General features: G+C 41.0%; 1 protein-coding gene across 1 annotated transcript in view; it reads right to left on the reverse strand.

Moving 5' to 3' along the window:
• cdc40 (cell division cycle 40) overlaps window positions 1–16,207 on the reverse strand; it is a 62,227-nt gene extending 46,020 nt beyond the window's left edge. The window contains exon 1 of the mRNA XM_062980016.1: window positions 15,979–16,207. Within this exon, the coding sequence (XP_062836086.1) occupies window positions 15,979–16,170 (192 nt within the window). The 5' untranslated portion in view covers window positions 16,171–16,207. The remainder of the gene's footprint in view (window positions 1–15,978) is intronic.
• Window positions 16,208–17,014: the final 807 nt, after the last annotated feature.

Below are 17,014 nucleotides of genomic sequence, written 5' to 3' on the forward strand. Positions count from 1 at the left end.
CAACACCACTCTCAAAACAAGGGAATTCCAGACAGGAAACAATCAGGCCCAGCTAACACCTCCCAACAAAAAATTCACTCAGGGACAAAACAGCCAGGCTTTAAAGCTGCAAGCCCATTACATTGTAATCATTTTCCCTAATTGCAACATTCATACTTACTTCCAACAGACAAAAAAAATCAGAAATGTTTTATATTCACAAGCTTGAGAAAATAATATCCCCTGATGGCGCAGCATGTTAAACCGCTGAGCTGCTGAACTTCTGCACCCAAAGGTCGCAGGTTTGAATTGAGGGAACAGACAGAGCCCCCACAATTAGCCCCACCTTCTGCCAACCCAGAAGTTCAAAAACATACAAATGAAAGTAGATGAATAGGTACCTCTCCGGCAGGAAGGCAACGGCGCTCCATGCAGTCATGCTGACCACATCACCTTGGAGGAGTCTACGGACAACGCCGGCTCTTCGGCTTAGAAATACAGATGAGCCCCAACCCCCAAAGTCAGACACAACTGGACTTAATGTCAGGGGAAAACCTTTACCCTTGACCTTAACTACCACCAATTCCTCAATACTTTATTTCCCATACCACCATACTTTGCCACAGCAACGCGTGGCCGGGCACAGCTAGTAAACCTATAAATTTTTCCTATGAAGCATGTAGCACACATACAGGTACATTTTTGTATTCCATTGAGCTGCATTCTCCCCAAGAACTAGGGCTTCCAATGTACTGAGTAACATATTGGAAGACTGTGTTACCAATATGAGAAATAGCATGGGGAAATGAGGGAGGAATGTGGTTTAGAAAACTACTGAAGCAACGAGGAAGGAAATCCCAACTCTCTGACTGCAATATCAGCAGAGGGAACTGCAGAGCAAATTCTCATTCTGTGCAGAGGCTGGTGAAATGCTCTTTCTGATTGAATCCAATTCTCACCACTGCTCTGCCAGCAGCGGAAGAAATCATCAGTATGCATATACTAGCAAATACATGTTGGACAGAAAACCCCAGATGTGTTTAGATGATACTTATGAGCACTCAATTTGACAAAAGGATGCTTGCATTATAAATAGAAAAATAAAAAATTAAACCCATATAATTGAGTTTGCAAATCCTTGGAAGCATTTGTCAACAAACTCAATAGAGCGTTAAAACATAGGCTTTGAACCTAAACTGTACCTAGCATTATAACTTTTTCCCCTATTACCACAGCCTTCTGTTTCACATAAAAATCTTCTCTAAATGGTTTCTCTGTCTTTTGGATCAAGTGGGTCAGGAACATAGAGGGCTTCAGAGAAAAAATGAAATCTGTTGGATTCCACTCCCTCACATCAAAAGCTCTATTTAACAAATTTAAAATTGTTTAAATGTAAGCCTTTTTATATAATGGGATACTATATTTTACTGTTTTATTTTGTAAGCTACCTTGGAAAGATGGCTGAGAAATGTATCATAGATTTCTAATTCAACCATTAATGAATGGGAAACTGTCACTGAGCAACAGAAGGTTATACAATAATTAGTATACATAAGTCCTAAACACCTTTAATCATAGTGAGGTGATGACTGGACTGAAATCTGAAGTTCAGTAATGTTTTTATTTCAACTGCTTCTTGCATAGTATTCTGTGGTTTACTCTGTGGCTCATGTCATATATAAATATAAACCACCTGTCTCTTCCACTAGACAGGAAAGCAAGGCTGACATGATATAACAAATAAGATTTTGGGAGATATACTGTAAATTAAGAATTTATCTGCAGCAGGACCCAGTTCAAGGTTAATCAAGATAAATATCTGAATAAACCCTAGATGCTGAGGGAATTCCTTTCTTTACCTACTTAGTTTGTGACAATTACGTTATACCTAGAATTGCTGGTTAATGACTGCAGCTTCAGTAAATATTAATGTTGATGCAGGCTGAGCATCCCTTATCACACATTCTGAAACCTGAAATATTCCAAGATCCAAAAGTGTCCACAAAGGTGACAGAAACAGTGAAACCTTTGCCTTCTGATGGTTCAATGTACTCAAATTTTATTTCATGTACAAAATTAATCTATATATATATAAAAGAGTGATGGCATCACGGCGACCCACAAAACAACAAAAGTACAGGCCCCCCAACCTCGAAATTTGACAACACAACCCATCATCCACGCCTCTAGGTTGATACAACAAAAAGAAAAGAAAAATAAAGTCCTAATTAGAGAGAGAGGAATAATTGCTTTGATCCAATTGCTGCCGGTTAGAAGGCTAAGCTCCTCCAACTTGGTCTCCTAGCAACCCAATAAAAAATAATAAAAAAAACACTAAAAATTAATACAATAAAATACTAGAACAGAACATAACTAAAAATAATACAAGAAAATAATAAAATATAATAAATAAAAAGATAACTTACAATAAAATTAATAAAAAATGCAAATAACGTCAAATAAAAATTACACAACAATTTTTAACCAATACCACCACCACTTTGCCACAGCAACGCATGGCCGGGCACAGCTAGTATTATATAAAATTACTCCCAGGCAATGTATAAGTTGTCTTCAGAAATGTATTTCTGAAGACATAAATTAATTTCATGTTTTCCTTTATATCCCATCTCCAAGATATGTCATTATGTATGAATGTATGCAGGTATACAGGAAGTCCCTGAGTTACAAACACCTGACTTACAAACAACTCATAGTTAAGAATGGGGGCGAGACAATAGCAAGTGAGAAAAATCTACCCTTGGGAAGGGAAATTCACTCCTGGAAGAGTTATCATGGGGAAAAGGTGTCTCCACTGAAGCTTTATTTCCAGTCCTTGTTTACACAACAAGTCATTTTTTTTCAATATCTAATTATCAGAGGGTCAGAAAATGAGGTGAAATCTTCTGAATGGCACAGACAGCAAAACAAACACCACAGGAGTGTTAACCATCCCGATATTATCCAAAGTATATGTATGTATGTGTGTGTATGTCTCTGTCTCCCTCTCTCTCTCTCTCTCTCTCTCTCTCTCTCTCTCTCTCTCTCTCTCTCTCTCTATATATATATATATATATATATATAGAGTGGATTTTTTAAAAAAATCTGTTTTAACTTACATCAGTGATTCCCAAAGTGGGTGTTACCGCCCCCTGGTGGAAGCTGCAGCGATCCAGGGGGACGGTGATGGCCACAGGTGCATTTTTTTGTATTACCTTTCTATTCTGAGTTCAAAAAATAGTTTCATAATTTCAAACTTCAATGTTTCTAATTTACACCTTTCTTTACTATATTTTACAAAAAAGGTAGAAACATTAATACATATATCTTTCTGTTTAATTGAGATTTACAAAATTTAAAAAATAATTTTCAGGGGGCACTGAGTAATATTTTTTCTGGAAAGGGGGCGGTAGGCCAAATAAGTTCGGGAACCACTGACTTACATAAAAATTCAACTTAAGAACACACCTGAGGAACCTATCTTGTTCGTAACTTGGGGACTGCATGTAAACTAATACAAGGATTCCAAAATCCAAAAGAATCTGGGTATAGAGTGGGTCATTGGTATCTTATAGGCAGGGGCATAGCCAGAAAAAAAATTCGGGGGGGGGGGGACTTTTTATAGCAAATCATGAAGAGTATTTAGAAATCAGGCTCCACCGATAAACTTCAGTGGACACTCATGGAGATTTGGCTAACCAGTTAAAATTAATGAGTAAACCAGTTTTTTTAAACCTGCTTATAGGGTTTGATTCCAGACCCCCCCCCCCCCTCATGGATACAGAAATTACCGGCAATTGATTCTTAAGTTCCATCATTTGCTTTTGGGAAATTTAAATATTTTCAAGCCATTTATGATTTACTCTGTGGATACAGAGAATATCTCTGGGACAGTAATTCAGGCACCCTCCAATGATTTATCTCTATTCCTTAGAGAACAAACTATCATCTGTTTCACAATTATAATAAATCAATTCTACCATTCTATTTGTAAATTCAAGCTTTCTCTTTTGCTTTCAAATAAATGCAAATGGTTCCCTAGTACAATAATGAATTTTATAATAAAAAGATTTAATAAGTTTCTGTTCATGATGCGGGACACTAAAACATTCATTTCTAGGCATGGAATGTTTGCCTTTTATGTATGTAAACTGCCCTGAATCTTCTCGAGGAGAGAGGATGGTCTATAAATAAATAAATCATTTTATTTCTGAAGACATATAATGAAAAATATGTGATTATTTAAACATGACAAAATCTGAGCATAACATATCAATTTAGATGCACTGGAAACTAGAAATCTACATAAATTACAGGTATATAAAAGTGAAAATGTCTGTATATGCTTTCGTATGTATGTATGTACGTATGTATGTCCTGAGATGGCTCCTAAATGGCTTGATGATTCTGGACCAAACTTGGTACACAAACCCATCATGATCCAACTTAAAATATTGATGGAGTATTTAGAAGGGATTGACAGAGAGCGATGAGAGTTGTAGTCCACCCACATCCAGAGAGCTATGTTAATCTCACTAATGATGGGTCTGGAGTGACCAAACTTGGTACACAGCTCTTCTTTACACAACTTACTGGAGTCATGTCACATCCAGACAGCCGCATGATTCCCACCTGCAACAGAGGGGTGCAGCTTTCTGCCAAACCAGTCAGATGGCTCAACCTACTTGCCAGAATGCATCTCCCAACATCCTCACCCCTTTGCTAGCCAAGACAGAAATGATGGGAGTTGCAGTCCAAGAAGAGGGATGAGCCATCTGACTGGTTAGGAGGGCAGCAGGGAGTTGGAGGTCAGGCAGATCTGGGGTTGATGGAAGCTGCAAGCAGCCAAAACCAAATACAAGAGGGCAGCAGAGCTACTACAGGGTTGCCATGGAGACCTATATCACAAAGGTGTGGTCAGTACCTGAGGGACAAAGAAACTACTGCTTTGTGTGTCACTGTGGTAAATAAGTTTGCTTATTTAATCAAGTGAAGTGACACTGCAATGTCTTAAAAACATGGTCACTCCAAAAGCAAACACAGTATAATGACTGCATGCATGTGAGCCAACCGAGCAATGCAATTAACAACATAGAAATTAGCGGTAAAGAGTCAGCTGCAGGAGACCATTAGAGCAGGGGTTCTCAAACATTTTTAGCTGTGGAGCCCTTTTTGAAGCAAAGTTTTTCACAGCGACACAATAAATGTTTATATTATATATTATGCATGTATATCAGGCATGGGCAACTTTTTTGACCAACATAAACTTAACAGTATTTTCAGTGGAAGACCCCAGGGGCCATCCAGTCCAACCCCCTTCTGCTATGCAGGAAAAGCACAATCAAAGCACCCCCAACAGATGGCCACCCTGCCTTTGTAATAAATAACGATAACAACAACAATAAAAATAATAGCAAAACCCCCAGGAGCCATCCAGTTCAATTCCGTTCTGCCATACAGGAAAATCAAAGCACTCCCTGAGCGGTTGGAGGGAAATAGGGTTTTGGAAGCAAGGAAGGGGATGGAGAAAAGCTTTTGGAGGCAAGGGAAGCGAGGAAAAAAAGGCTTTTGGTGGTGGGGGAGTAGCTTGGAGGGAGAAGAGGAGGAGGGAGGAACTGTGGAGCCCCTCAGTATGCTCCGCGGAGCACATTTTAAGAACCATTGCATTAGAAGGTTGCCATGTAAACTTCTATCAGTGTTGTGGCTCAGCCATAGTTCATCAAGAGTTGGAGTTGGAAACAGACTATGCTACGGATTCAGGCCCAGAACGAGGCACCTTGGCCTTGCAGCTGCCTGATATTATTACACAGGAGGATCCGATAATTGGAGAACATTCCAATGCCTCGGCAATCTTGCCTACACCAGATGGTGTTGTTCTGGGCGAATATGGGTTTTTCAATCGGAGGGAGTGTTTTACGAGATATAGGAACAAGGAGGGGGTTCGAAGAAGCAAGAGGTTAGCTCTGAGGCTCGATAATGACTGTTTCCCGTGGGAAGTTTTGTGGGCCCTGCACTCCCTTAATCTCACAACCTTGGAATCTCCTTAAAAGTGTTCCCCTTTGTTTTCCTCATTGCGGTGTCAACTTTGCCTTTCCTAGGAAGAGGTTCCAGTATCCAACTCCCAGCCTTGATTCCTGCTTGGAAACCGAGCCAGGTTCCCAGTTCCTACTCCCGAGTAGACCTTGCCTTGTTACCTTGCTTTCCTTGTTCCTGAGTCGAGACTGACTTTGTCTTGTTTATGTTGCTTTCCTTGTTCTGAGATGGGACTCACCAAGTGGATTACAGTTGTAGTTTGCAGTATTTGGTTCTTGGTTTAAGAACTATCCTGGACTTTTGGGTGAAACTATCGAGTTTCACTGGTGGATTACAGAAAGGACTTTGCTGAACTTGTTTGAAATCGCTAAAGACTTTATATTAAGGACTACTTTTAATACTGACTTATTTTGCTGACTGCGCAGACATATATGTACAGTAGAGTCTCACTTATCCAACATTCGCTTATCCAACGTTCTGGATTATCCAACACATTTTTGTAGTCAATGTTTTCAATATATCATGATTTTTGGGTGCTAAATTCATAAATACAGTACTTACTACGTAGCATTACTGCATATTGAACTACTTCTTCTGTCAAATTTGTTGTATAACATGATGTTTTGGTGCTTAATTTGTAAAATCGTAACCGAATTTCATGTTTAATAGGCTTCTCCTTCATCTCTCCTTATTATCCAACATACTCGCGTATCCAATGTTCTGCCAGCCCATTTATGTTGGATAAGTGAGACTCTACTGTATATGCTTTAATAAACCGCTTGTGTGTTATATTGGTTTCCTGTCTGTTTCTCAGAATGCTCCCGCAGCCTTGGGGTGCAACAATCAGGAGGATGGGGTCACTCTCTGACAGAAAAAGTGTTGTAGAAGGTTTTCATTGCCGGGATCACAGGGTTGTTGTATGTCTTTCGGGCTGGGCTGTGTGGCCATGTTCAAGAAGTATTCTCTCCTGACGTTTCGCCCACATCTATGGCAGGCATCCTCAGAGGTTGTCAGGTATGGATAAACTAAGTAAGGAAAGGAAAGAATATATATCTGTGTAGAGTCCAGGGTGTGGCAAGAGTCCTTTGTCACTGGGAGCCAGCATTAATGTTTCAGTTAATCACCCTAATTAGCATTGGAAATGTTTTGTCTCTTGCCTGGGGGCATCCTTTGTTCAGTCAAGCCCTCAAAGTGTTGGTTCCGATCTACTGTTTTGATTTTGGAGTTTTGTAATACTGGTAGCCAGATTTTGTTCATTTTCATGGTTTCTTCCTTTCTGTTGAAGTTGTCCACATGCTTGTGGATTTCAATGGCTTCTCTGTGTAGTCTGACATGATAGTTGTTGGAATGGTCCAGCATTTTTGTGTTCTCAAATAATATCCTGTGTCCAGGCTGGTTCATCAAATGCTCTGCTATGGCTGATTTCTCTGGTTGAATTAGTCTGCAGTGCCTTTCATGTTCTTTGACTCTTGTTTGGGCGCTGTGTTTGGTGGTCCCTATATATACTTGTCCACAGCTGCATGGTATCCGGTAGACTCCTGCAGAAGAGAGAGGATCCCTCTTATCCTTCGCTGACTGTAGCATTTGTTGGATTTTCTTTGTGGGTCTGTAGATAGTTTGTAGGTTTTGCTTCTTCATCAGTTTGCCTATGCGGTCAGTGGTTCCCTTGATGTATGGTAAGAACACCTTTCCTCTGGGTGGATCTTTGTCTTGACTCTCATGGCTTGTTCTTGGCCTTGCAGCTCTTCTGATGTCTGTGGTGGAGTATCCATTGGCCTGTAGAGCCCAGTTTAGGTGGTTGAGTTCACCTTGGAGGAGGTGAGGTTCACAGATTCATTGTGCACGGTCTGTCAGGGCTTTGATTGTGCTCCTTTTTTGACTTGGGTGATGGTTGGAGTTTTTATGAAGGTATCTATCTGTGTGTGTAGGTTTTCTGTAAACTGTGTGGCCCAATTGTTGATTGGGTTTGCAGATGACCAGAACATCTAGAAATGGCAGTTTTCCTTCCTTTTCTTTTTCCATGGTGAATTGGATGTTTGGGTGGATGCTGTTAAGATGGTCGAGGAACTTGCTGAGTTCTTCCTCTCCATGGCTCCAAATTGTGAAGGTGTCATCTAGGTATCTGAACCAAACAGTTGGCTTTTTTGGTGCTGTTTCTAGGGCCTGTTTTTCAAAGTATTGCATATAGAAATTTGCTACTACTGGGCTGAGAGGGCTCCACCCAAACATCCAATTCACCATGGAAAAAGAAAAGGAAGGAAAACTGCCATTTCTAGATGTTCTGGTCATCTGCAAACCCAATCAACAATTGGGCCACACAGTTTACAGAAAACTTACACACACAGATAGATACCTTCATAAAAACTCCAACCATCACCCAAGTCAAAAAAGGAGCACAATCAAAGCCCTGACAGACCGTACACAATGAATCTGCGAACCTCACCTCCTCCAAGGTGAACTCAACCACCTAAACTGGGCTCTACAGGCCAATGGATACTCCACCACAGACATCAGAAGAGCTGCAAGGCCAAGAACAAGCCATGAGAGTCAAGACAAAGATCCACCCAGAGGAAAGGTGCGGTCAAGGGAACCACTGACCGCATAGGCAAACTGATGAAGAAGCACAACCTACAAACTATCTACAGACCCACAAAGAAAATCCAACAAATGCTACGGTCAGCGAAGGACATCCAGGCACCTTTTTAAGCTTTAGGATGTGCTTCTTCCTTTGCCCAGATGAACTGTGGGGGCCTTACTTAGAAGCTCTGGAAATCCTAGTAACCAAAGGCACTTCAAGTAGAACAATCCAACAAAATTTTATTTTCACAAAGTCCTTGGCAGACTTGGCACTTGTAATTAAAGTTGCAAATAAAAACAGTCCACTTATAAAACCTTGCAGATGTTCCTTGCTTGCTTTCCCCCTTTTGGTTGCTAGGTTAGCTTCCACCAAAAGCAAAGAGGTCCAGAGATCCTCTTCACCCTAGCTCTGAGCTGCTTTCAAAAGATCTATAACTATCTAAGCTCAAAGCTAGTTTTTGAGGTAAAGTTGGTAGAGCTTCCTCCAGTGGCAAAGAAATCAAAAGATGTTCTCTGCCCCAGTGCCAAAGCTATTAGAAAGAGCAGGTCTTTCCTCCATCTATGCTTGGCACTGGTTTTAAAGGCAGGTAATTTGTTTGTACTTACGATGGCCTTTTCAGAGTTGGCCTGGCTTGGCCACACAAGCACATCTATGATGTTTCTCCTTCAGTCTAGAAGGCAGAATAGGCTTCTCAAAATGGAGCCTTCTATCCCCAGGAAAAGGGGCGGTCTCCAGAACAAACTGATACATTTGCAGCCTAAAGCAGCAAGGCTTTGCAAACTGGTTATAAACTCTGCTAATATCCTAACTATCAGACTGCAGCAGAATCTGCAGCAACCTTGGAGCAAATGCAAACTGGTGCTATTTTCTGTAACTATGAAAAAATCCAAAACAAACCTCTGGGGGACGGAACAAGGGATCCTCTCTCTTCTGCAGGAGTCTACCGGATACCATGCAGCTGTGGACAAGTATACATAGGGACCACCAAACGCAGCGCCCAAACAAGAGTCAAAGAACATGAAAGGCACTGCAAACTAATTCAACCAGAGAAATCAGCCATAGCAGAGCATTTGATGAACCAGCCTGGACACAGGATATTATTTGAGAACACAAAATGCTGGACCATTCCAACAACTATCATGTCAGACTACACAGAGAAGCCATTGAAATCCACAAGCATGTGGACAACTTCAACAGAAAGGAAGAAACCATGAAAATGAACAAAATCTGGCTACCAGTATTACAAAACTCCAAAATCAAAACAGTAGATCGGAACCAACACTTTGAGGGCTTGACTGAACAAAGGATGCCCCCAGGTAAGAGACAAAACATTTCCAATGCTAATTAGGGTGATTAACTGAAACATTAATGCTGGCTCCCAGTGACAAAGGACTCTTGCCACACCCTGGACTCTACACAGATATATATTCTTTCCTTTCCTTACTTAGTTTATCCATACCTGACAACCTCTGAGGATGCCTGCCATAGATGTGGGCGAAACGTCAGGAGAGAATACTTCTTGAACATGGCCACACAGCCCGAAAGACATACAACAACCCTTAGACAGAGAAAGGACTGCTTTGTGTTTCCATCTGGTGAGAGAACCATCCCTATGATTGTAAAACTAACAATTGGTTTTACAAATAAATATCTTTACAAAATTCACACATGGGCAACACCAGGCACTAAGCTAGTATACTATTTATGTTAAATGCAACATTACTAAGATTGCCAAACAATGATTTTGAGATCAATGGATATACATTTGTTTGCCACTCCCCGCCACTTATCGGTATGTTTTTATGCACACATGTGCTAACCAGAATGTAAAACTATCTTTAGAAGCAGAGTAGCAAATTCTAATTTGTGTTAATAATGGTGCAGAGTAGACATAACACTTACCCATGGTTACAAGATAATTTTATGCACTTCTACTTAGAGGCAATTATTATATAAGTGTTCAGTAGGATTTGCACCCAGGTAGAACTGATTTATTTTATACCACTTTTCATTAACCATATTCATAGCTGTAATCAATCTTAAACTAAGAAGATTCTTTCCCTGTATTACAAAGATGAAATACATTAATAAAAGTTAAGACAAACTTGTACTACTGAATTAAGACTATGCAACCTACAGAACTGGGTCACTGCCCTTAATCAATCTCTATTACATTCTGATTAATATTCATGCTAGCAATTTTAAACCGGAGGACTGCTCATTTTCTAAAAATGATCCCAAATTAAAATTCTCAGTAAGGACATTACTCATAAACAGAAACTTGTATCACAAATACAAAGATCTGGATTCTATTGTTTTAAGCTTGCCATAGTGAAAACTAGAGAGAGCTCATGTACCTTTAGTGGCTATACAGAAGTGGTAATTTTGGCAGATGCTGACTGTCAAGCAACCATACAACAAAGAATACCTGTTGAAATTCCCTCTTCTACACAAGCATAAGAGCCACATGAGTTATCTTTGGTCTGGCAATCCTATATTAGCTAGTTCCAACTAGTCAAGAACAACTCAATTAATTTTTAAATAAATATTCATTACACTGATGAATCTCAATGATCCAAGATTTGGGTTTATATAATAACTATAATATGTACCTGGCTTTGCCAGTATTTGTATTTTGCAATGGCATTTATCAGTAAATATGTGTACCAAGGCATGTACCACCATGGCCACATCAGTTGGCACACTACGCACTAGCTTTAGCTGTGCAAAAACGCTCATGACACCAGGGGCACCGGATTCAGAGTCAAATCCAAGAGAACCCCCAAACTACAGATTTGGGATTTTTGTGTGTGTGTGGGGGGGGTGACCCTATCCAACACAGGCTCAATCCCTATTCCCAGATCTGTTTTTCAACAGTCCAAAAGCACCGCTGTCATGTCTGGATTAAGCTTCAATTTGTTTGCCCTCATCCAGTCCATTATAGCTGCCAGGCTCAGCTTCCTTGGAATTATGTGGAAAGGAGTAGGAAAGTTGGATGTCATCCCCATATAGATGACACCACACTCCAAAATGCCTGATGACCTCTCCCAGAGGTTTCAGGTACATGTTAAATAGAATGGGGGACAGGACTGAACCCTGAGGGATTCCACAAGCTAGTGGCCAATGAGTCGAACAAGAACCTTCTTGCATTACCTTTTGAGAACACCCCTCCGGAACAGAATGGAGCCACTGAAAAACAGTATCTCCAATTCCCATCCCAGAAAGGTGACTCAGCAGGATACCATGGTTGATAGTACTGAAAGACATTGAAAGCTCCAGCAGAACCAGCAGGAACACACTCCCCTTGCCTGGTTCTCTGCACAGGTCATCCATCAAGGTGACCAAAGTCATCTCTCTCCTATAATCAGGTCTGAAACCAAATGGATATAAATGTCTCATCCAAGAACCTTTAAAGTTGAGAAGCCACATGTTCTGATGATATAATCAACAATTGTCGTATTTTGAGGTAAAGTGGTTCTACTCCTTTTTGATGGGTGGACTAAGATGCTGCTGGTAAGTGCCTGTTCAATTCCCTAGGTACTGGCCTGTGAGGTCCCTTGGGGCTGGGTTCTGTCCCCTATGCCATTTCATACATGTAATCTTTGGGAAAGGTCACCTGGAGTTCTGGGACTGAGTGTCTCCAGAATGCTGAAACAATAACTTTATCTCTCCTTTAAATCTGACTCCAGGGAAGGTGCCTCTGTATTAATCAGATTCTCCTGTCAGTAATAGACTGGATGAGGGTGAACAAATTGAAACTGATACCAGAATAGATAAAATATGCTCCAGGTCAGTCAGAAGACAGATTAGAGAATACTGATCCAGGCTGTGCTGAACAGGATTCCACTTCCAAGCCATGGAAAAACCCTCAACAGAAAGTTTAATTGTTCCCTTCCCTGTAGGTTGGCAGGTGAAGATCTTTTTCTTTGGACAGGCCTTTGGACTGTAAATTATTTAACAGTAATACATGTGGTGTGCAATATTTTATTTTTTTAATGTTATTTGAAATGTTTTAGATGTGTTTTAATCATGGTTTTTAACTTGATAAGACCTCCATATGCTCCCAGATGGATTGTATACAATTAGATCAGGGCTTCTTAAACGTTTCCTCTCAGGACCCCTTTTAGCCTGGAAAAAAAAATGTGACCCAGGGTATATAGGTACAATACATATAAAAATCAAACATTTACAGGTAACACATCAGCATTTGCAAGGTTTGTCCAATAGGCTGATTTTCCTGCTTATGAAGTACAACTGAAGCATTTTCTGCAGAGACCACTGTAAACACGGCATGCTGTTGCTAATGCATTTGTGTAAATGGGTGGTATTCAGAAACCTTTTACTGTTTCCAAATTTTTGGAGCCCTAACATTGAACTAATGGGACTCATTTAGAATTAGAACCCACAGGTTAATAAACAGTGCATTAGATTAGTTTGCTTCTGGTCCTAGCATGCCATACAGCTGCATTGCAGGGGCTAGTAATTCCCAGAGAAATAGTATTCCTAGGAATTTGCTAAGTTATCCAACACAACTCTGGTTCTTTACCATAGAATCACCTGGTAACCTAGGAAATTCCTACAGAAACCACTTCCGCACAGGAATGGGTAAGTGAAACCGTGGATATGGATTTGTGGTTACGGAAGTCTTACTGCTTGTTATTATTTAATTGCTAATTAATTTGCTAAACAGTTTCGGCCCAAACTATTTGGCTGACCGCATCTCCACATACGAGCCTGCAGATGAGGCCGTACTCTCAGTCCCACCCCTGTCCCAAGCACGGCTGGTGGGAACAAGAGATGGGGCCTTCTTCATGGTGCCCCCCCCTTTTGAAACTCCCTCTGAAAGGAGATCAAAACGGCCTCTCCTTGCTCTCCTTCAAAAAACAATTAAAGACATTTTATGCTCACAAGTATACAGAGAGGAGGACTGTGAAGAAGTATATAATTGTATTTTGTTTATAGATGATATGTGTATTTGATTTTGTTTATACAGCCAGGTTTGGCTAAGTTTAAAATGGTGAGTATTTCAGTTGACCATATGTATGGGGGAAGGTAGCCATCTTAGAATGCTAGAACAGGTTACCATAGCAACAGGGGCAGAGCCAACCGCCTCTTGGAAAGGAAAAGGGGAATGTTTTAAAACCCAGCAGTTGGTGATTTTCCAGTCACAGTGGTGGATCTGATTCTTGTGTGGAGAATCAGACTGGCTTAAATAGAAAGATTTGAGTCAGATTTAGGTTAGACCAGACTAGGCAAGTTAGGTGATTTGTCTAGGGTCAGTTGTAGAGTCTGTGGATTAGAGAACATTAATCCCAGGGGATCCAGTAGGATCAGGGTTTAGTGTAATCCAGAGAAAGAAGTATTTTTGAAAGTTTAACCACCTTATAACTGTTTGTAACCATTAAGCGAAGTGCCTTTACCAAGTTATCTGAAACCATCAAGCTCTGTACCTGCAATAAACTTGTTTTGATTTTATTCAAATCAAGCCTCTGTCATACTCTCATATTAAGTAACATCAACACCTGAAGTGGAACAAATAGAGAAAGCTTATAAGAACCAGTACCATCTGCCTGACGTCTCCATTGGTGGCAGCGAAGAAGAAGATAATCAAACAAATAATTAATTAACATCATCTCTTATAAAACATCTTTATTAAGTGGTGGTATCTGTGTGTGTGCGTGTGTGGGATCAAAAGGGTTCCATCCCGGCCTCACATTCCTGTCAGACACCTCACCTCTGTACAATATTGGTGGCAAAGCTGAGGGATTCTAAAAGGATTCCATTCCCTGTCACCTCAGCTCTGACATTATTTGGTGGCAGCGGTGGGATTCAAAGGGGATTCCATCCTCTGCCACATAAGTTCCTTACAAGGACAAATAAAACATCTGGCACAAACAAAACGTAATGGAATATGGAAATGGCTTGTTACTCTGGCTTTTAAATATTAATGTTTAATTCTTATTAGTCTCAATTTTAAGTCTTGTTTTTAAATGCTTATTCGTCAAAATGTGAATTTTTAGCTGTGTGATGCCTAAATTGTTGTAATGTTTCACTATTGTCTGATGTTGATGTTTAATATGTTGTTATTTGATTTATGGTTTGTTTATTTTGCTTTTTTGGTAGCACTTTACAGCATTGAACATTTGCCACTGTATGTTGTAAACCGCCCTGAGTCTCCATGGGGAGACAGGGTGGGATAGAAATAAAGTTTATTATTATTATTATTATTTAACTTATGTAAAATCAGATTTTAATTTTGTTTCAACCTTTTGGAAACAGATTTACATTCCATTTTAGGGGGAAAGTGGGGTATAAATATAATAAATGAATAAAATATAAGAAGCCCTGCCACAAACATCATCATATCTTAACTACTAAAGGGAACTAGAAGAAGGCTTTCCAGAAGATATCAAAGAAGTATCTTTCTCAACAGAAAGCTACCAGTACAACACATTAAGAGCCCTTCCACACAGCCATATAACCTAGAATATTAAGGCAGAAAATCCCACAATATCTGCTTTGAACTGGGTTATCTGAGTCCACACTGCCATATATTCCAGTTCAAAGCAGATAATGTGGGATTTTATTCAGCTGTGTGGGAGGGGCCTAAGATGAACCTGCCCATTCCTCTTCAGCAGGTCACTTTGGCTTTCAAACCTGTGTTATCAGAAATCTCTGGATCACGGAAACATTCCCAGTTGACTCCCTGCCTGTGACCCATGGAGGCAATTCACTTCCAGATATATATTGTCGAAGGCTTTCTCTAGCAGAATCACTGGTGTGTTGTGTGGTTTCCAGGCTGTACGGCCATGCTGTAGCAGTGTGTTCTCCTGATGTTTCACCTGCATCTATGGCTGGCATCTTCAGAGGATCTTCCAGATAATGTAGGCCGTCAGCTCCCAGAATCCCACATCACTGACCCTGCTAGCAGAGGCTTCTGGGAGTTAAAGTCCAAAACAGGTTCGAAGCTTGAGAAGCCCTGGTTACTAAAACTACTTGTCAATAATCTCTAGGAGATATTTCCGGAAACAGGAGCTGCGAGGCATTTATCAGGCTTAGGGTTCATCTTCTGCATTGTAGGATTAATGCAGTTTGTCACACTCTTTAACTGCCACGGCTCCACGCTATGAAATCCTTGTGAAGCAGCAGCATTCTGACAGAGGAGGCGAAAGACCTTGCAAAACTAGAACTCCCAGGATCCCCTAACGTTGAGCCATAGCCGTTAAAGTGGTGTCAAACTGCATGAGATCTACAGCTCCCACCACCGGGCCCAGAGCCAAGCCAAGGCTTCCAGCAGAGGCGCCATTCTTCACCCAGCGGGAAAAGCCGTGGCCTAAGCCAGCTCTCCGCGCAAGAAACTCGGCCGAGTCCTCGCCAGCCCTCCTTACCTTCACTGCCACGGCCGGGGCCGAGTCCACCGCGGGCAGAAGCGCCTGAGAGGCCGAGGAGGCCAGGTGCAGCACCGCATCCCCGCCGGCAACCCGCGTCGGAGGGTTGGGCCTACCCTCAGCGTCGGAGCCGGAGTCAGAGTCCGAGTCGGAGCCACCATATGAAGCGAGCGCAGCGATGGCGGCCGACATTTTAGCGACACCGGAAGCGGACCGCCAACCGGAAAAAGCTCAGGCGAAGAGCGCCCGCCGGGTTCTGGCAGCGTTGTGAACAACGTTCCGCCTTTCCTCACTATCACACTTCAGGCCTCCTTCGCCTCCAACTAGTAGCAATATATAATGCTAATTTTAGGCTTCAGTGAGGAGGTGTAATTCACTCTGAGATTTAAACGTTGTAGGACTTTCATCAAACACACAAATCCCAGTTGAAAGCGCTGTCTTGATACCCAGCTACTGGGTTGTTGATAGGGATGTGCCACCAAAGGCTTAAAGAGAATAAAAGTTCTTATATTTAATGGGGTTTCATTTTGAATAAACATTCAGAAAGAACTGTAAATATGACAAAAGAAACGTTATAGCATGTATAGCAAACTGGCTGAATGTGCAGTACTGCACTATCCTCATACACAAAAATTGGGATCAATGCCCCTTGGACTTCTTGCCCAAGTGCGCTTCAAATCAGCTGTTGATTTATGGCAGCCCTGAATTTCAAAGGCCCGAAAGGCACAACCACATGTCAGAAGGGAATGTAGACTTGTATAACAAATCAACAGGATCCTAGCTTTATATCCTGGTTCATAATGATTGGACTATATGAATTAAAAGATTAACAAGTCAAACTTGAGTTCTCTGTTTTTAAAACTATGTGTATGCTTAAGCAACTTGAATTTCATAGGGCCTTTTTAGACAAAGAACGCTCAAAAGATGGTATTTGCCAGTTAATATCTCTGAAATAAACCTTACAGTTCCTGGTATTCGGTGGTCTCCCATCCTGGTACTAACTGGGAGTGTGCCTGCTTAGCTTCCGAGTGTAGCT

Source organism: Anolis carolinensis, chromosome 1, assembly GCF_035594765.1.
Source record: "Anolis carolinensis isolate JA03-04 chromosome 1, rAnoCar3.1.pri, whole genome shotgun sequence".
NCBI lineage: Eukaryota > Metazoa > Chordata > Lepidosauria > Squamata > Dactyloidae > Anolis > Anolis carolinensis.